This window comes from Saccoglossus kowalevskii, chromosome 6 (assembly GCF_978046115.1).
Source record: "Saccoglossus kowalevskii chromosome 6, keSacKowa6.1, whole genome shotgun sequence".
Lineage (NCBI taxonomy): Eukaryota > Metazoa > Hemichordata > Enteropneusta > Harrimaniidae > Saccoglossus > Saccoglossus kowalevskii.
The window spans coordinates 26,617,732-26,640,715 of NC_140646.1; the positions used below are offsets into that span (position 1 = coordinate 26,617,732).

Consider the following 22,984-nt stretch of genomic DNA (forward strand, 5'->3'; position numbering starts at 1 on the left):
TCAATGTCATCAACTTTTGGGGTTATTAATTTTTACTCGGAATGAGAAACATTTTTTCGTGAAAAAACTGTAGAAATGGAAATTTTTGAAACAATTCAATACAATTTTGAGATACATGTATGATGAAAACTTTTTACAAAAACCATCATTTCCACAGAAAAAGTAGTTCGATGCGAAAACCATAATGTCAAATTCAAAAAATCTGATCTGATTTCACGGGAGTCAACTACCTTAAATAGTATTAAAATGTGATATCATTTTAAAGTAGAAAATCCTGGGGAAAATTTAAACATCATGGAACCAAAAAAGTTGAGCATTCCATGTCAAAAAGTCAATAACATGCACAATTAACTGCACAACCTTGTTACATTTGTTTTCACAGACATAGAACTGATCCTAAATACAAATATCAATTGCATGTCTTATTTACAAATGCTCAGTCAAGCAAACTGGTAACATGAAAACCTTTTCTTTTCTTTACCAAGCCAGAAAGATATGGGGATCTATTACATCTTGGAGACTGTACAAGTGGCATTTGTAATACCGTATTTGCTTTATTAGAAGCACATGCCTTTATGTACATTACAAGTGTGTTTCTATGGTGATAATAGTCATATTTTAATGATTCAGTATACATACAACACATGCATTGGTTTATATGCACTTCTATTGGAGACTTGCGCTTCTAATTGAGGAAATTCAATACTGTAAATAATTTAATTTGGTTCAGTATTTCAAGTATTAAGTGGATTTGAAAACTAAATTAATCATACCCAGTTTTTATTTTACCGTCTAATTAATTCAAATCATTTAAGCATATACTGCAAAATAAATTCTTCCTGGCATGACACAATCATGCTTTGTAATAATGTTTAAATTTTCCCAAAATATATATACGATACACATATATATTATGCATATACTGTACTATACTTATAAAACATTCTTACTAATATAACGACTTCAAATCTAAAAATAGAATTAGACTGTATGATGACCAATTCAAGTCACAATGCATACAGATATATTAGTGCTGTGTTTGGGTTTACAGTTAATTCTACAATTACATTTATTGTGTTTCACAAACATTGCACAATATTATTTATCGCAGGTTGTTTATATGTAAATATGCTATCAAATGTCTTAGGGACTGCAGTTGTATACGAGCAGAGACAGAAACCTGCGAAACAATCTCAGTTTATTAATGCCAGACCTCGTAATGAACCAATTTAAAGAAGATTCAATATATTGACAATTATGTTTGCTGGAAAGTACTGAATACTATGGAATCCTAAGAAATCACTTTCCAATAAAAAAAAAAAACATTTCTAATTAAATCAGCTAGGGAAACAATCACATGCAGTGACATTTCAGTTACTGGCAGCTATACAGGTGTAGGAAATTAAAGTTTCTATTGATTTCCCAAAGGTATAATAAAGTAAGGGTATAGATATCATTGAACATTAATTTAGATGAAAAAAAAATACTGTACTGCATATCAATCCTTTGGGCATAATAAGAATGTTTTCTTCCAATGCATTGAATCTTCCAACCTACTAAGGATAGTGCTAAATAAAATAGCCAAATAGTAACTCACTTGCTTGAATTAACAGACTACATTAAATATATAGGCAACATACAATTTGAATACGCGAGTTTAAACGTTAACATCAAAGCTTTGCAATCCTAAACAAACAAGGTGGACACATTCTCGCCCAATACTAAGATTCATTCATGCAAACAGGATATTAAATGAAATGTAAAGGATTATAGTTCATATAACCCACAAATATCTCTCCCTTGAAATATTGATACACAATAAAAGAGTTCTGTGTTAGCTACTTGCTCTATACCATGCATGCAAAGGAGGAGGTCAAAATGAAAAATGCTTTTTTTTTAAATAGTTCATACACACACAAAATATAATTTATAAATATAATCTTGGTATTCTGAGAGAAGACAAAAAACTTGTGAAAAAGTGAGCTGGGTATAAAATAAATCCCCCTTCTGTTGCAAAAATGCATAATTACGCACCATATTGAACTCACCCAGATAACTTAAAACTTGTCTATAGTTTAACATTTTATAGATTTTTCTAATTTCCATGTTCATTTTGGACCAAACAGACAGGACTATCACATAAAGCTTTGATCCAAAAAACGTAATCAATATTTTTGAGAGAAACTTCAAAATATAGAGAAATATTTTGTGCAATGTGATAACATTGACATTGACGATAAAATGATTTAAAATGGGTTGGTGATATTGATAAACAAACGCACATACATACATAAATGAAATCCACATAAAATAGAAAAAAATAAGCTGCCAAAGCTACCTTTGAATTTTGTCAAGGGACTAAAATAACTTTTCTAAAGATGCACCAGTAAACAACCTGAATTGTATGCAGTACACTCCTCTATTAAATAGATCACCACGTTCGAATGCACATACCACACACTTAGTTACCGGTTAACACTAACTGTCAATGCTAACTTTACAAAATGCATTTATGAATCAAAGGGTTCCCTCTTATTTTGACCCTTTAATTTATTTTCAAAGATTCATTTACTGAAAAGGACCACAATTGTTAACACACTGACTGGTTGGTGATTGGCATATCTAGAAGAGATTTGAGTTTAGGGTGATATAGTTAATATACTCTACATTGTATGTCTAAACTTCAGACTTTACTGAAGCATATAGTTCGTGAACAGCACTCATAAAAAAGGTGTATCTGAGCGATTACATCAAGATTATATCCCAAAAATTAATTAGGTACCACACTGAGCAGTGAAACACTAGTATAACGTGTAAAAAATTTTAGTGGATAAATTAATGTCATTTTGGAGTATTTTTCAATTGCATCTGAATTAATCTGCTTGACTTTTCTCTATCTAGTGTTTTGTATATATATATATATATATATACAGTACAACCAAGACCAACCCAACCATTCCTTTATATAAACTTTAAGTATGTCCATCTCGCTACTGGTCACCCATATTAAAAAAAAAATTACTGGTCTCCAATAACTCCTATTTTTTACTTGATAAGAAAATAACCAAAAAATTAATAATTGAGAAAAAGCTGCCACAATAATCAATAGATATTACCTTTTTATGATTTCTGATGATTTCATCTGTTAATATGACACCAAGCTGTCTCATGTAACTGGATCTAGATCTAGCACTAAATGTAGCAGTATTGTTGGCTGCACTGGGCGAGTCCGGAACAACCCAACTGCACTGTCTGTATATTTTGTTGGTACTTAGCCTTGGCAGGCGGATATCATATGGATCCTTCATGATATCACTTGCTTCTGAACAATGTATCACGTTAAAGAATAAGTAGTTTACAAAATAAGTCTCCTGACCTGCATCCACAAAATTCCTGACTGAGATTAAAATCCTTCCAGCAATCCAGCAAAGATTTTCTTTTTGATCACAAGTTTACATTTTACAGTATTCACTTCTTGATGCTTTTCAGAAAGTCACATAATGCGTGATATTTTAAGAGACAACACACTTCTGTTGTCAGGTGATAAAAGAGTTGATCGTCATCTAAAAGTCTGTCTTTATATTATATGGTCACTATATGTGAAGTGATTGTATGTCGTCCAATCACAATTTGAGATGTAAAGCTAATATACCCATCAAAGAGCTCATGAAAGGAATGGCAACCGCTATGAGTAAAGTATTGTTTGATTGTGGTTATATAGCCATCTAGCTGTCTGGAAACAAACAAACAAAACATACGGATGACATCAAGTGTTCCAAACGTTTCAATAAACTAACAAACACTGCTTGTGATTAACATGTAATCTCAACACATTTATGGATCCTGGCTTTATGCAGAAATAAAAATCTTTAATCCGAGCTGCTAGACAATAAAAGTAGAATGTTCTTATTCCATAAGTCACAATGTTTATAGTTACTTAACTTGTCTTGTGAACAATAAAAACTATGCCGGTAGCCGTTTTGATACTGTCCTAGCTGACTTGCGATGCGAATCAGATCTTGAAAATGAAACAGCTCAAGTTGACTCGCATGTCCACCTCACAAGGTGAATTACACGTGGATGATACGCCTAATTAGTGGCAAACTAAAAACAACACTTCACCCAGACAGCAGACAATGTTCACTGGAATTCTTAGCACGTCGTCATGCCATAGCAACCCTTGTGTAGAAGTGCCACTCATAGAAAGCTCACAATCGATTTAAGTTGACACCGCATCGAGGGCATAAGATTGCCACCTGTGACACGCCAAATCCACAACAATAAGCGGTAACTCTGTCACCATGTTAATTTGGACAATACCACTACAATAAAGGGGTGATAAGCCATTTAAGGCATGTCACTATTTATGGGTTTAAATGTCACCAAAGGGGAAATTAAAATACTTAATTTCTTAATAAAAGTTAAGTAAATGGCGACAATAGTAATAATTCAATAATAGATTGTATTACGGTACATGTTTTTATGAAGATAATCAATTCAAGGGTGAACATACATTCACAAACAAGAAAAAAGAATGAAATCTGATATACCGGTAATAAAGACATCATTTCCCACCATGGCAAAGACTGAAATATACAGTAGTAAATAAAGCTGCATATAGTATTATAAAGTTATAAAAGCTAAATGTAAGAGTAGTTGAAATTCAACTTTCAACCAGCAAAACAAATTTCCCCAAATTGTCCCAAATGACAGGAATTACTGATATTTTCTAACTTTTACTTATCATATGAATGTGTGGACCAACACGTACTAGTTGCTACCGGTACCTGCTTCGCATAAATAACCATAAATAAGCAATTAATAATTTATCATACTGTCATTATTACTGGGACAGTTATAGACATTTGAAAGAATGCAGGGAATGAAATATTAAGTACAGACAGGTGTTGGTGTTTTATAAAGATTCAATGTGACCTCAAGTTCATGACTGTAAATACATCATGTACATGTACAACACAAATAGCTCAAGTGACAGATCATTCAAGTGTGGATTGTGAGTCATATAGTCAATGTACAATTTGCAGTTCAATGTACATGTATGCAAACATGTAGTTTGAGTGAAATCCATCCATGCACAACTGAAATCTGGTTCTGAAATGACAGAAATGCTTGATTTGGTATAGATTAACAAGTGATTAGTTTTAGGTTGTAATCTGTTTATATAAATGACCTAATTTTATGTAAATTACTGTAAAATACTTGATTTTCACTTGGAATGAATTTTTGCTATTTTCGCTAAAGGAACGATTCAGTGAAAATAAAATCCAGCGAATATACTTTTTTTCCTATATTTTACATTCAACTTGTCAAAATTAGTGAAAATAAACTCCATACAAAACATCAAAAAATTCCATCTAGCGAAAATTAATTCCAGTTAAAATAAAGTATTTTACAGTAGTCAATTTTTAGCTGTTCTATCAGTACCTCAAGATTATTTGATTTCTATGAAACTTGATACATTTACCCATTTGGAGTACTTGATCACATCTTATTAGTTTAGAGTTACCTAATTTACACAAATTTTAGCTGTTTCATAGGTATCTCAAAGGGTTTTAAAAGAAACTTGCTTTTTATATAAATTAGAAAACCTTCTGATATTGGCACATACATGTCAGTGCTCTTAAATAAAACTTACAGCAAACCATAGATGTACAAACGAATCTACTGGTATTTCTTTTGTTTTAATATTTCTAAAAATTTCTGTATTATAAACTTCAATTCAGAGGATTTGATTTCTTTCACAAGTCATTGTCTGTCAAAAAACTTCTTGCATGAAAGGGTAATCTTAAACTTCAACTTTAAATATTCCCTATTTCTACTTCTTATGCCTTCAATACTCTCAGCACACAGGAGTTCTTACTAAGCTTTTTTAATTAACAATGAAATGGCTTCCATTTTGGCCATCTTGAATCAGGTAATGAAATGAATGAACATAAATATGTGCAACATGATGTACTACGTGTGAAATTTGAAAATGATCAAAATGGCCACCAGTTGGCCATCATTAATCCGATCAGTAATACAAAAAGATGAGCACCAATTAAAGGTATGATGTTCACTGTAAATACCAAGCTGGAACAAAATATTTTTATCAATAAAATGCCACCATTTTGCTGAATATGTCATAGATATATGAACATATTCATGGTTGACTGACGGCCATTTTGTTTTGTTGATTGACGGCTTGACTGATCACATTAAAACATACGTCCTACATCATATATCACACATACTGATATGCCTTAAATTCATTCCAAGTTCTGATTCAAAATGGCCAACTTTATACAGTTTTGTTTACCATGCACAACCCATGTAAGACTGGCTACAAAATGTTTTAAGTCAAGTTTTAAATCTGATTGTTGGATTTTATTTGCTACTTATCTGCCACAGTACTGTAGGGGCTATAGAAATTAACTGCAGTATTAGTATTCCACACAAATCTTTACATCTAGTCATTGGAAAATTTACTCATATTTCAAAATTCTGGAAAGAATGAAGCCATCCAGGCCTTTATTCTTAAATCATCACTTCTATATCCCTGATCCCAGTTCAGGTCAATGCTGGTGGACCCTTGAGTGGCAAATAGTGTTTGTTTATAGATAAACATCCCCCACTGTCATTACTATCTTGTAGACAAACATTAAAAGTCAAGTGCAGAAATGTTTGTCACATCAGATATTTATAGTGCTGCAACAAATAAATGACCCCCCCCCCCATCTTCTGTTGATGTGAATTGTTTGGTCATACTGAATTAAATGTAATAAGTAAACTGTGTTTTTGCTAGAGAAATTGATCCTGTTTGAGAAATAATGATATAGTTTTATTAAATCCATTAGAATTCTAAATTCAGCTGATTTTATATACTGAACAATAACATCAGTGGAGCATGGATAAAAGAACCCCATTGACAAATGTAACAAAGAATAATGTTTCCATGAGGACAGTCCTATTCACAATAAATAGGAGAACATTTATCACTCTTCAAGCAGTTACATGTCCGGAATATAAAAGCTGGAAGAGAGATTACACTCAAAATAGACAGAATAAAACTGTTGAGAAGGACAATATTTGTTCTATTGAGAGCACATCTCCCAAAAAGGCAAATGAAAGTCAAAAATTATTGTTAATGTTTACTGTTTAACATGGATTTATCGTATATGCATGGCTTAAAATTGACTGGGGCTATGAAGGCCAATTTCCACCTTAATGCCCTCAAAATAGTCATAAATTTATTTCAAAAGCTAAATTTTATACATAGTAGATAATAGTTGGTAATCGTTGTTCTATATAACTATTCAAAATAGACATTTTGAGCAATGGCTCTTCATCGATATAATAATAGAGAATATATATGATTTTTAGAAAAGCTTTTTAAAATTCATGAATTAAATTCTGAATACAACGAAACAATGCGATAGTCAATGCGATATGTTAATGTATTAGGTGACAGAAAAAATACAGTGTAAATGTATATAGCAATCACAACATCAAATAACAGTAAATGAGAACTATATATTTATAAAAATAAAATAAATGAACACAAAACTGAGGATGATTTGTCATTTATTTTCAATAATCAAAGGAAAATTTTTAAATGCAATTCTAATTAACTAGTTGATAAAATTTACAATTAGGTGGCAGCATAATAATTACATTAAACACTTTGTGTACACAAACTCAGTAGATGAGACTTATGAAAGAAACTGGTTGCTAAGCAACATGCTTCTTACGCAGTCTTTCTTTTTTAAAATGCAGAAGACCGTAGATTTCAATTCATTAGTTTTACTGTGTATTCAATTCAGGAGTCGTGCATGTTACCGGTAAATAAATTTGAACAAGATTATTTCTATCCCTTTTTAAAAGTATATCAGTAGAAATTTTAGAAAAATACAAAATCTGGTGAAATTCACGAATTTTACATGAAACCAAAAATCAATGAAAAAGTAATCTACATATCAAACTGATTTTGTGATAAATATAATCAGGGATTTTTTTTGAACAAGGGAACAGGGGCGCAGCACCCTCATGCCATGGCCATGCGCCCTCTTACGTACCCAGGGGTACAGATCCTCTGATACCCGGTATACTGATAAAATAAACTCAGTCTATGCAATTCCTGCCATCAAGTTTGGTCAGTGACGTGATTCTATTTATGTCTCAAGTTGTCATGTTTAATGTAAGCAAGCGAGCTAGCATGATGTAAAATGCCACACAATTTTGAACGTTGGAATGCATTTATTTGATTATATATCAAACAGATTTATAATAATTAAAAACGATAGTCATAACATAATCTCAAAACATACCAGGTACATAGGCAATTTTTTCGATATTACATTTGACATGTTACTGATTCTCTTAACAGATTAAACCCTATTTGGTATCTTGATGACATCTATTTTCATCACAAAGATATATCATATACATATATTGTATTGATTGTAATGTCCCAGTAGCTTCAATCACATTGTATATGTATAATACAATTATTTTGTATTCATAGTTCAAAAATAATAGGTGATTTTTTAATTCCCTGCAAGATCTTGCGATATGTGTGAAAGCCTCAAATTGAATGTCAAACACAAAAATTGAATGGTATTATTTTGAAAATGAACTGAAGTATGGTACATGTGTGTTTCACAGAGTAAAAATAGACCGCGACATAGTTTTTCAACTCCCAATATACTCGCAAAAATATGAAAATATTAAACTATAGCCAAAGATAATTTGCATGCTTGTTATTCTTGCTTAGACAGAATAGTGTGCAACTTTTCAGATGCTGGTACCAGTTAGTTTTAAGATAATGGCAGTTTTATTTCAGGGAAACTTTTACGTTGTGAGTTGGAAACTGCTGTTTGGGGCACTGCGACTTGCATTCGAAGCGTTCAAAATCTGTCCTACGTTTCCGTGATATGCCAAGGCACACAAGCGATGAACGAGCAAACGCTATCAATTCGGGAACCCCTAATTGAAGGTTGAATACATTTGACATATTTGTCAAATTCATATTTGAAATATTTTCTGCCTATAACTTTGCTGCATTCCAAACGATTACAATTAAAATAACTTCATTTATTTATCTTTTTTTATCAATATTTTTACGCTTATTATTTAGTTGTTTCCAATTCTTTATTTGTTAATCATGGATAGAAACTTGTATTTCTGAAGATGCAAAAAAGATAAATACAAAAATGTATTATAATAGTACAAATTTTGCAAGAAATTATCAGTGGACAGGCATTATTTTTGAATTAACCAAAGTATCTCTCAGACAGTGTTCACTAAAGGAAAGTTGCACATCATCAATATAATATGTTCTAACTCTATTGTTATGATAATTAAGTTCTATTGTTTATTCAACATTGTAAAGTAGAGGATCCCTGCCCTATAATGGTATAGGGAGAAGCTTACTCAGTGACTGTAAAGTAACATTAATTCTGCAGGTACCCAATTCAAGGCCTAAATTAGTGGAAGTGTCTATTAAACTGAATGCAACTTATTGTTGTTACAATATTAAGAGGTTATTTGCAGCAAATACTTAAACGGGAATCAAATGTATGCAAAATGCCTGTCAATCACAGTTTGAGTAAGCGAGCATATAAAGCATTCATTTACTTAGTGGACAGAGACTGAGTTAATTACCCATGAGCATGTGACGCAATCCATGGGATTGAGCGGTTCCCCTTTAAGATAGCATGTTGTATTGCAAAAAACAATATTTATATTTGTTGAATGCGAAGAATGAGAATATTCTGCTTCAGTATTATAGCCACTAATAAACTATTTATCATATGTGCAACTACATCAGCATGAAACTGAGAATGATCAGCATCAGTATAAAAAGTAGCGACCAAGACCTAAATGCAAACCATTTTGAATGCACACACAACTACATGTACATCAACATTTGGAATAGAATCAACCAAGACTGTTGCCATGGTACATTCCAAAATAAACAAGTTGTGGAAAAATTGAAATTATTTCTGGATTCCGAGTTGTGCTCTGTGTGCCATTCAAACAATATCAGTGATGTGGATCAAATACCACAAAATATTGCCACAACTGAAACAATAAAGACACTGTGGAAAATATATCACAGTTGTTCTTATGGTAAATGTGTATTTATTTTCTAGATACTGTAAAATAATTTTAAATTTTCACTTGGAATTTGTATTTGCTATTTTTGTTGAATGAGTGATTTAGTGAAAATAAAATCCAGTGAAAATACTTTTTTTCCTATATTTTACATTGAATTCATCAAAAATCAGTGAAAAAAAATTCCATACAAAACACCGAAAAAATATGGTCAGCGAAAATTAATTCCAGCTAAAATAAAGTATTTTACAGTATTCCAGATAGTTTTCGAAAATTATGGTTAACAACAATAATATGCAACACATGATAATTAAAAATCCTAGACTCAATGGCGCCTTTTATCAATTCAAACGTATATTGAAAAGAAATCAACTGATAAAATAAAATAAATACACAATGCCAGACTGGCAGAATTAAGGTCTCAACAGAATACAGGACAAGTTATGTGAGGGCCATTCTTGTAATATCGTTACTCCGTTTGAAACGCACAGCTGTTTATTGAAAACAATGAATAATGAAAGGCAGGTGGGTATTTATCAAACTGATGAACAAAGGATTACCTTATTCACCCAGTGCCTTATTCATCTGCTTGTGTTCATGACAACGGAAAATAACAAATACATAGTCACTTGAATTTAATACTGTATTGAATAAATAATAATTTTTATTTTAAATATTATTATAACTATATTTATTTATTTTAAATTCAGCAAACTGCATTGCTAGGTGAACCATGGGTGGTGAACAAAATACCCACTAATCGGGTATGGAGGAGACTGTTTCAGTTGTTATGACTGAGAACAGGAACAGCAGTTACAGCACACAGATATGGCTGCCAGCTTTGAGTTCCCTCTGAATGAAAATAGGGCTGCCAGCCTAAATTCCCTCTGAATTGATACTATTCTCTCACAACTATGATTACTGCAAGTGAGCATAATGTATGAGTGGACAACTACACGGATAGAACTCACAATTTCCCTGATTCTGGGAAGAAATGCTAACCACCAGGAGTAAACATACGAATGCCAGACGTTTTGGTCGTGGACGTTTCGGCACCGGATGTTTCGGCCAAGAGTTTTGACCAGGGCGGACATTTCAACCCGTGATTCTCTTCTGTGTAATAAACGATCTTCAGTATTTGAAATTAGTGTTACAAGTAATGTTGCTGACATTAGTGAAGCCATACAGAAATATCTCCCAATCTGATCAAGTAAACAGTGGTGGTAACATATAAAAAAACAACGTTTTACCACTTTTATATTGTTAATATACGTAATGGCATAAGAGGACATAATGATTTTCTTTCATTGTGAAATTCACACCCACCATTATATGTGTTGATATCAGTTATTTCATAACAATAAGTGTTAGCAGTATAGGTTTGTTTAATGATATTCGGTTTATTCTGGAGTGGAAAATAGTGATTTTTTGGCCACTAGACGAAACATATTGAGAATTTAGATTTATGGGTATTTAGATATCAATTGTTTTTTTTATTGTATATATTTACTTGGTTTAAATTTAAGTAAAAATTCAAATGTATTTAAATGTCTTTTTTTATACTAGAAAGTAATTAAACTATTTAATAAAAATTTTAAAAAATGCTACTAGAAATAGTTAATACATAGTCTATTAAGTGTCGGCATATAGCTGTTTACAAAAATATTTAATATATAGTCTATTATGTTTCTGAGATCATCTTACCATTGAACTCTACTAAGGTCGAAACGTCCGCGACCGAAACGTACGTCCACCAAACACACACATCAGTTGCTTTAATTACAGTGGCAAGCAAAAACTCTGAACCTAGGCTTTTCTATGAAGTATGATTGTTATGAACAGTGTTTGGGACTTTCTTTCACAAAAATGTTATTGTTATGTTAATTTTTACCAAATGCAAATTTAAATGATAATCAATCATGTGAATTATCCACCCTGTTAAATTTATACTGAATAGGAGGGAAAGAGACAACACAGCAAACCTAAGAAGTGAATCAGTCAAATACAATATCCTCAAGCAGGAGTGGTATCGGTATATATATTTATATACACAGTGAAGCGAACAAATAGTGACAAATGTTTTGGTGACGGCACAAAACATGACAACTGAAGCCATTGTTGTAGGTAACATAATTAAAGTTCAATAATGACAAGTTAGTGAGCGACATTAAAAAAATAATGACAAAAGCTGGATTTCAATTCCTATGATGACGAAGATCTCACTTGAGTCTGAGATATAATCATATTGTTAAAGTATTAAATAGATTTGAGCTTAGAGGCATGTTTAAACGCACACCTTAACTGCAGGTGTTTGTCTTCGTGTGTGATGACATATCTTAGAGACAGGCAATTCATGGTCCACAGCACAGTTACATTATATTGTTATTGTACAGGGGTGTGTGGAAACCAAGATGTTATTTGATTATAAAGTAGAAAGGATTCATACATTGACATGTACAGGAACGCCAATGACAAAAGTGAGTTTTGCACTTTTAACAGTGAATAAAAGGATGGTGAAGTCACTTTGTATGTGAAACAGAAAGGTGTATTTTTACTGCTTTCTCAGCATTACAAAATAAACTTTTAAGACAGATGAATAATCTTTCCCCTTCCACCTTTGCTGTCTAACAGATTTGTAACAGTCTGCAACATACACACCTTAACATACGACTTATTTCTTTAAATGGAAAAAAAATCTCACTTGAAAAAGAACTGCCCTTTCTTGCAAACTGGTAATTACACAGATTGTTCATTCCCCATGAGAATTCATGACCTTGGAACAATTTCTAAAAGAATCACATCAAACCACAATAGAAAATATTGATTATTGTCAGTAAGTTTGGTAAAATAAAGTAATAAAGTGTTTTACTGCATCAGATCTTGATGAGGGCTCATTTTAATTAACACAACACCTGCTGATGTTGTTTTTTCTTATTTATTTTGGCTACCCATGGAGACACTCAGCAGGCAATATGTTATGTAGACTAATAAGCAGTTTTACTGTAATGTCAAAATCACAATAATGCCACGATCAATTTATAGGGACACTGAGATCTCTTATCTCACCAAATCATCATCCACCAAAAGCAAACACAATCAGCTGTGGACAAATAGATTACTAAGTAGTTAAAGCCAAACACACATTTACGACAGTAATCATAACCTTAAGAGTAAATTCTGGCTTTTATCTTGCCAGTAGCTAGGATTAGTCCCCTATCACAGGTCACTTGGTGATAACTATTGTCACAGAAAAGATTTACAAACACCGTCATGCCATAACTAAACTAAGTACAATAAAATAAATCAGCCTAAATCTGATGAAAGTAGAATACATTTGTTATGTACCATAGGGATTAAATCTCAATCTAGGTTTATAATATACAGTAATCCACTAGAAGTCTACTATTACAATCCAGACTATAGACAACTCATTTTGCATTCTTACAGCAAGACTTATCAAATTAAACCATCAACAGGTGGTGGTAGCCAAGCATAGGTTTAACCCCAGCTTGGCATATTTTCCACCAACTTGATTCGCATCAATGATTTTCACGCACTATCAAATCTTGTTAAAGCATCTTATAGTTCATAGGCCGCTGGGGCATTATGTTTATTTATTCATTCTGAAAGTCGTAGCTTGGAGGGTTGTCCAAGTAAACAAAACAACTAAACGGACATGCTACGACATCACTAATATAGCATACAAAGTACAGAGCCTGTGTATATCTGTCATCAACAATACTAAATTCAAGCATTGGGAAAACATGAAAAACTACTGCAAAATAAGAAATATTCACTGTAATTTAGCTGATTTTGATATTATAGCAGGGAATTCACTAGGATTTAAATTATATTTTTGATTATATTTTTAATGCGTTTAGCTATCAGCAAAATACATTGAAAATAAAACCCAGCTAAAAATAATTAATACAGAGCACATGCATGAAAAATCAAACTTACCGAATAAACAAAATTACTGGAAAATTCTGGCGATCCAACAAGAGCATCTGTTATCCTGGGAAAAGTCTGTACAAGACTGCCTGTAGGTTCAGTTCGAGGTCTATTTCTAAGAGTATATAACTGTCCTTGCATACGAGGCTGGTAGGAAGAATGTAATTGTATCCGGTGTCTACTGGTATGGTTATCAACATTCAATATTCCCAGACTTGGTTTGACTATCTTCCTATACAACCTCTCTGTTGGATGTACAGCTGAAATAAAATCAGTTCAATAAGAGTTATCAAAATTCCTATAAATAGATATACCAGTACATAGTTGGCATCAAAATAGTTATCTTTGAGGCATACTAAAACTCAATTTGATCTCATCGATTGAATTTGTTGACATTTTCAGTCTAACATACATTCAGATCAACCTTCTAGTGTTACCTTATATCGCAACTACCAGTAATTATGGACTTGTAGGGTGAGTGAGACCCACACTGAATGTATGACACCAATATTGAATAAGTATATTTCATGAATCAGTTGTGCTGACTTCAAGTATCCATTTGTTCAGTAAAATGATGTACATGTATTGATAGTTGGGTAGCCCTTACTCAAAATAGATATTTCGGACACTTTTTCTAATTCTAGGAAGAATTAGCATAGTGTACAATTTCCTTTGAATTATGAAGGTTGCTTCAATAAACTAAAATTACTCACATTTTTGATATTTCTCACTCGGAAATGTCTCATAGTAATAAACGTCTGGCATTAACTCCGAATGTTTTAGGAAGTATTTCATATTTCCTAACATTGGGAAAAGTCTCTCAAAAAAACGTCATGAGACGTTGCTAGCTGACCAAACAGTCAGACGGAAATGAGCAACAAGGGAAATGCAGATAGTGTACCTGTAGGTATGTGCGGCATATGGTAAGCATAAACCATTTCCAATTGTCGCCAATGTCATTAATTATTTCATAGGTCCTGAATTTTTTATTGCACTTTTAATCACAGACCCTTTTCATGATTGTGTTCTGGACAAACATTTAAAAAACTCACTGTCAACCGTAATTTCCTAATATGAATGTTGCAGTATTGCATTATAACAAAACAAGTTGTTTTTTTAAGTTACCCATAACTTCAGTCTTCCTGTGTTCGGCCAAATTAAAATACATTTTTTCAACTTAATTCATCAAAAGTTAAAACAAAACAGGTACAACTTTTGTAAACGATTTTTCTAGAAATTCCTGCAATTTTCTCATTTGTTTGGTGTTTGTGAAACACAATGCAAAATTAAAGCGATTTACAGTCACTAATCTTATCGGCATAACCTCAAGTGAAAATCTTTAAAATAAAAATAAAAATGTTCACAATTAATTTCATTCAAGTTTTTGTAAGAAATCAAGTATTAGAAATCTTTTGAAGTGCAGAACACCCAGTCGATCGAATCATTTCAGTAAAACATGAATTTTTTAAATAATTTATCATGTCAAATGTAGCTCGTAGTCAAGGGGGTTATTATTGATGTTTTTTTATACAGTGGTGTGAATTCTTTTGCACACAAAGCTGTATCTTGGTAACATCTAATCTAACGCTACAACGATTTTGCAGGTAAATTTGCTACGGGTGCATTTGCTGTTTGACTAAACAAGGACCTGCACCTCAAGTTTGTATGACTAGTTTTGAAAAGAATGTTGCGACTTTTGTGTTGGGTCGAAACAAAATATAGGTGACTACTGAGTTGTCAGTCACCTGATAAGATAATTCGGGTCACTGCTGTCAGTATTTGTGGGAAATATTTTAAGAAATCCTGTACTAAGTTTAGATATAAACTTAGTACAGATTTGTGAAACGCTAACAGAAATTGCTCAAACCGTAAACGATACCGAGGGAAACAACACGGAACTCATTGGCGAAGAAATTATTAGAAAACTTGCTCCATTCAAGCAAACTCAATGAATCGCAATTACTCAAAATTGGTGGATATATCAGAATGCAGTGGAAACGTGACGGTGAAATTATTCGTCATCGCCAGACAGCTTGCGAATTAAACACAGCGCGACCGACAGCACGATCGCCCGTGTCGTCGCCGCTGTCGCTTCGGATTTCCGGATCAAAACTTTAATTAAACATGAATAATTTCCAACCTACCCATTTTGAACGGCAAATATATATCTTTTCAAATCCTCGCAGGACCTCTCACAGTGTGTCGAAGACCTGCCATGTAAAGTGGCCGCTACATAACCTTACATAAATTCTTGTATACAGGTATCAGTGGCAAAAGTTTTTCAAGTTGACGCCATGATGAACTGAATGGGCGCTTGTTTGTAAGATCACGTGACGACAACCTGTTGCCAACGTATGGACGCGCTCGTTTCTCCAGCAAATTTGTCACTATTCATCACCGAGGGCGCACTACAAAAAAAATACCTCGAAGGTATAGGGCGAAAAAGTGTTATAATTGATACACAGGGAGCCCAGAAACTATGATCAACTGATATCTAGTGTAAGAAATCTATTTCTTACACTAAATACCAGCCGATACCCCCCCGCTTATAGGGACTGTGTACAGTTGATCATAGTTCCTGGGCTCCCTGTGATTGATCAGATACTGTTTTTTACCCTCAATTATTTCAAAAATGAAACAACAACATATGCAATTTTTCGTTAACATTGTGTTAGCAATTTTTGACAAATATTAGGCTAAGTTTATCACATTATGGCACGTATAACACAAAAGAATGCTGTTCCAAGTTACCATGGAAATATAAATCAAATATTGTACAAAATAAACCAGTAAACATTGTCATGTGAATTCCAGTTTATATTTATCTTGTTTTTAGCAAAAATATTCACAGCTTTGACTAATTGCAACCATAAAATCCTCCTGGGGTCATTATAAATATTTTATAAATACATATTTTTATAAACCAAAATGGAAGTTAGAATTTAAATTGACAAATCCACAATCTTAATGTGACATCATCAATACCCCGGTAGTTTAAATTAATATTAATGAGCATATTACCCAATCAGCAAGCCCCTCATTTTAAAGCGCGGTAGTTGGTATACAAGAATTTATGTAAGGTTATGTAGCGGCCACTTTACATGGCAGGTCTTCTACACACTGTGAGAGGTCCTGCGAGGATTTGAAAAGATAAATATTTGCCGTCAAAAATGGGTAGGTTTGAAATCATTCAATGTGTTCAGGAGATTAAGTTACATTAGTTCCTGCTAACCTTTGAAAAAACTTTTTTGCAGATTGGTTCTTCTTTTTTAAGCTCTTTCATTCTGTGTTTTTTTTTTACTTTACATTACTTTACAGGATAATAAACTTTGAAAGAGTTTTGGAATTTGTACGTTCCTCTTAGTTCTGAAAATACACTCCACCAAATTTATAAGGCTCAACATTGATGTGTTTTTGAACTTGCGACAATAACAGAAGCTTATAAAACTGTCAAGTTCATTTCCATCTTTGTTACTTCTTCTTTCTCTACAATTAGCATTTATCAATGATTTTAATATTCATACATGTATTGTGAAAAAAGCATTTTAACACAATTTAGGTAATTTTTACATAAAAAGGATTTTACGTGGCCCAATCTCAGCTGCATTGCAAACAATGCCTCACAATAATATGAAACAATGGTCTTCCACGGATCATCTCAGTCTGTGCCAAACTTTGTTGAGATCCAATTGTTCTGATCAGACAAGATCAATGACATAGTCCCTGTAAAGTTTCTAGTGATGGCCAATTAAAAAAAAATAAAAGATGACAGATTATAATTAAATGTTGGAGGAGAATCCAGCATGTTAAAAATACCTTATTAATACTTTGTTCAAAGTGGCACCTAGAAATATGGAATTCTCATTTCATACAAAATAGTATAATCCACATATAAACCTGTTGAACATTTTGAATCGATGAAGACTTTTTAAATTTTTGTGATTTATTTGCCAGCTGAATCCAAAAATAGCTGAAGACAACATTCAACATACCAAACTTTGGCTAATTCTGAGAAAGAAGAAATAAAAATGCCTGCCAGGCGGCCATTTTTGAATGAAATCGCAAAACTAAAGAACATGCATCAGAAACACACCATGAGTGATTGACAAGTATTAAAAAATTGCTGCCAGTTAGGTATATTTTAACGAAATCCAAAATAACTAAAACAGCATTAACTTGTGTCTTTGTGTCAAATTTAAGCCAATTCTGTAAATATATCTGAGAAACTGGCAAACACCCTAATCAAAAAGCCAAACTAAACAACATGCATTTGAGTGATGTTCATACTAAACTCAAATGAAATCAGCACTGGCATGCAGGAGAAACAGTTGATGACGTGTTCAAATTTTGTTTTTTGATGTTTATTTGGGAGGAAAAAAAGCCACTAGCCTATTGGCTGAGATAGCTCTGCTGTTATTAACGCACATTGCAATTAAAGAACAGAAGATAGAAAATGAACAATATGTATAGTATTAATGCAATCAGACTTTTTATAACTGTTTATCAAAAATATTCATTAAAATTAGATAATTGAAGAACAAAATCATCACGAAATGAACAAATCTGAGAGAGGTCTACCTGTAGTACCTATGTAGTATATCTAATATCAAAGCAATTAGACTTGCGGTTTTTATCAAGAAGTCGAAAATATCACTTTTTACCAAAAATAACAAAAAATATTCACCAAAATTAGGGAATTAAAGATATTATCACAAAATGAACAAATCTGAGAGAGGTCCACATGTAGTACCCATATATGTAATATCAAAGCAATTAGACTTGCGGTTTTTAACAAGAAGTCGAAAATATCACTTTTTACCAAAAATATTCATCAAAATTAGAGAATTAAAGATATCATCACAAAATGAACAAATCTGAGAGAGGTCCACATGTAGTACCCATATATGTAATATAAAAGCAATTAGACTTGCGGTTTTTAACAAGAAGTCGAAAATATCACTTTTTACCAAAAATATTCATCAAAATTAGAGAATTAAAAATATCATCACAAAATGAACAAATCTGAAAGAGGTCCACATGTAGTACTTACATATGTAATATTTAAGCAATCAGACTTGCGGCTTTTTACAAGAAGTCGAAAATATCACTTTTTACCAAAAATATTCATCAAAATTAGAGAATTGAAGATATCATTGCAAAATGAACAAATCTGAGAGAAGTTCACCCAAGGTACCTACATACCAAGTATCAAAGCATTCGGGCTAGTGGTTTTCAAGAAGAAGTCGAAAATAGCATTTTTGACCAAAAATATCGCTATAAATAAGACAATTGAGCTAAAAATAGATATACATGTACTCAACTACGATTTCTCTTTGTATCAACTTTGAACAAAACTGGTTCAATCATGTCAGAGAAATGACGATGGCAGACACTTTGACAGATGGACGGCACCCATTAGTACCCATTTCGAACTCTGTCTAAGGGGGGAACTAATAAAGAATGTAGGGAGGGAGGGAGGGAGGCTATATATTATTTTACAGCCATGTGAATTCTTATGTACACAAAGCTGTATCTTGGCAACATCTAATCTAACGCTACAACGATTTTTCAGATAAATGTTCTACATGCACAGTTTGACAAAACAAGGTTTAACACCACAAGTTTGTATGAGTATTTTTGAAAGGAATGTCATGACTTTTGTGTCAGATTGAAACGAGAGACAGGTGACCAGTGAATTGTCAGTCACCTGATATTCTGAGTTTAATAGTATCAGCAACAACTGTAAAGAACAGACTATGTACAAAGCAGTGAAAGGTCGTTACAAATAGTGGACCTTGAAACAAGCAGCCTCTCGCTGAGATAACTCCGCCGTTAGGAACGACGTCAAAAGATCAATGTCGGATAAAAAACTTAATTCCTTTAGTTTTTTTCCAAACCCCCCCCTACCCCCCACTGAAACTTAATTGATAAATATTGGTCATGGCGTCAGACTACATTCACCATTAAATACAAATTGATAATCGGACAGTAGTATGGCATAGCAGTTGGTTGTCGGGTGGGTGTAAAAAGATTTTACAAATGCACCTCATTTGACGCACAGATTTACACTCGAACCAATCCGTTTTTCTGTTTTTTTCTCTTTTCGGTTATTTCTGTCCATGATTGGATAGAAAAACAAGCAGCCTATCAGCTGAGATAGCTCCGCTGTTAGCAATGCACATTTCAATTAAAGAACTGAAGACATCATTAGAAAATGAACAATATGAATAGCAATCGGACTTACAGTTTTTAACAAGAAGTCGAAAATATCACTTTTTACCAAAAATTACAAAAATATTCACCAAAATAAATTAATTAGAGAATTGAAGATATCATCACAAAACGAACAAATCTGAGAAAGGTCCACATGTAGTACCTATATATGTAATATCAAAGCAATTGGACTTGCGGTTTTTAACAAGAAGTTGAAAATATCACTTTTAACCAAAAATGACAAAAATATTCACCCAAATTAGAGAATTGAAGATATCATTACAAAATGAACAAATCTGAGAGAGGTCCACATGTAGTACCTATATATGTAATATCAAAGCAATTGGACTTGCGGTTTTTAACAAGAAGTTGAAAATATCACTTTTTACCAAAAATGACAAAGATATTCACCAAAATTAGAGAATTAAAGATATCATTACAAAATGAACAAATCTGAGAGAGGTCCACATGTAGTACCTATATATGTAATATCAAAGCAATTGGACTTCCGGTTTTTAACAAGAAGTTGAAAATATCACTTTTTACCAAAAATGACAAAAATATTCACCAAAATTAGAGAATTAAAGATATCATTACAAAATGAACAAATCTGAGAAAGGTCCACATGTAGTACTTATATATGTAATATCAAAGCAATTGGACTTGCAGTTTTTAACAAGAAGTTGAAAATATCACTTTTTACCAAAAATGACAAAAATATTCACCAAAATTAGAGAATTAAAGATATCATTACAAAATGAACAAATCTGAGAAAGGTCCACATGTAGTACCTATATATGTAATATCAAAGCAATTGGACTTGCGGTTTTTAACAAGAAGTTGAAAATATCACTTTTTACCAAAAATGACAAAAATATTCACCAAAATTAGAGAATTAAAGATATCATTACAAAATGAACAAATCTGAGAAAGGTCCACATGTAGTACTTATATATGTAATATCAAAGCAATTGGACTTGCAGTTTTTAACAAGAAGTTGAAAATATCACTTTTTACCAAAAATGACAAAAATATTCACCAAAATTAGAGAATTAAAGATATCATTACAAAATGAACAAATCTGAGAAAGGTCCACATATAGTACCTATATATGTAATATCAAAGCAATTGGACTTGCGGTTTTTAACAAGAAGTTGAAAATATCACTTTTTACCAAAAATGACAAAAATATTCACCAAAATTAGAGAATTAAAGATAACATTACAAAATGAACAAATCTGAGAAAGGTCCACATGTAGTACCTATATATGTAATATCAAAGCAATTGGACTTGCGGTTTTTAACAAGAAGTTGAAAATATCACTTTTTACCAAAAATGACAAAGATATTCACCAAAATTAGAGAATTAAAGATATCATTACAAAATGAACAAATCTGAGAGAGGTCCACATGTAGTACCTATATATGTAATATCAAAGCAATTGGACTTGCGGTTTTTAACAAGAAGTTGAAAATATCACTTTTTACCAAAAATGACAAAAATATTCACCAAAATTAGAGAATTAAAGATATCATTACAAAATGAACAAATCTGAGAGAGGTCCACATGTAGTACCTATATATGTAATATCAAAGCAATTGGACTTGCGGTTTTTAACAAGAAGTCGAAAATATCACTTTTTACCAAAAATGACAAAAATATTCACCAAAATTAGAGAATTAAAGATATCATTACAAAATGAACAAATCTGAGAAAGGTCCACATGTAGTACTTATATATGTAATATCAAAGCAATTGGACTTGCGGTTTTTAACAAGAAGTTGAAAATATCACTTTTTACCAAAAATGACAAAAATATTCACCAAAATTAGAGAATTAAAGATATCATTACAAAATGAACAAATCTGAGAGAGGTCCACATGTAGTACCTATATATGTAATATCAAAGCATTTGCACTTGCGGTTTTTAACAAGAAGTCGAAAATATCAGTTTTTACCAAAAATGACAAAAATATTCACCAAAATTAGAGAATTAAAGATATCATTACAAAATGAACAAATCTGAGAGAGGTCCACATGTAGTACCTATATATGTAATATCAAAGCAATTGCACTTGCGGTTTTTAACAAGAAGTCGAAAATATCAGTTTTTACCAAAAATGACAAAAATATTCACCAAAATTAGAGAATTAAAGATATCATTACAAAATGAACAAATCTGAGAGAGGTCCACATGTAGTACCTATATATGTAATATCAAAGCAATTGCACTTGCGGTTTTTAACAAGAAGTCGAAAATATCAGTTTTTACCAAAAATGACAAAAATATTCACCAAAATTAGAGAATTAAAGATATCATTACAAAATGAACAAATCTGAGAGAGGTCCACATGTAGTACCTATGTATGTAATATCAAAGCAATTGAACTTGCGGTTTTTAACAAGAAGTCAAAAATGTCACTTTTTACCAAAAATATTCACCAAAATTAGAGAATTTAAGATATCAACATGAAAAGAACAAATCTGAGAAAGGTCTACCCAAGGTACATATACACCAAGTATCAAAGCATTCAGGCTTGTAGTTTTCAAGAAGAAGTCGAAAAAGACAAGCCATGCATGGCACAGTCCCCGTTAGTTATCAAATTTGAGATATATAGTTATGTTTATAGTAATATAGCTGGAATATAATCATGTCAGGAATATGATTTTTTAACATTAAAATGATTGACATTTGTATCTGAT

General features: G+C 32.2%; 1 protein-coding gene across 2 annotated transcripts in view; it reads right to left on the reverse strand.

The window, feature by feature from the left end:
- LOC100371803 (uncharacterized) overlaps positions 1-16,381 on the reverse strand; it is a 31,462-nt gene extending 15,081 nt beyond the window's left edge. The window contains exons 1-2 of one of the 2 annotated variants that reach the window (XM_006825119.2): positions 16,212-16,381; positions 14,077-14,327 (exon numbers count right to left, since the gene is read on the reverse strand). In XM_006825119.2, the coding sequence (XP_006825182.1) occupies positions 14,077-14,327; positions 16,212-16,215 (255 nt within the window). In that variant the 5' untranslated portion in view covers positions 16,216-16,381. Of the gene's footprint in view, positions 1-3,116; positions 3,875-14,076; positions 14,328-16,211 lie in introns of those variants that run through there. The other variant, XM_085500277.1, reaches the window with a different exon arrangement.
- Positions 16,382-22,984: the final 6,603 nt, after the last annotated feature.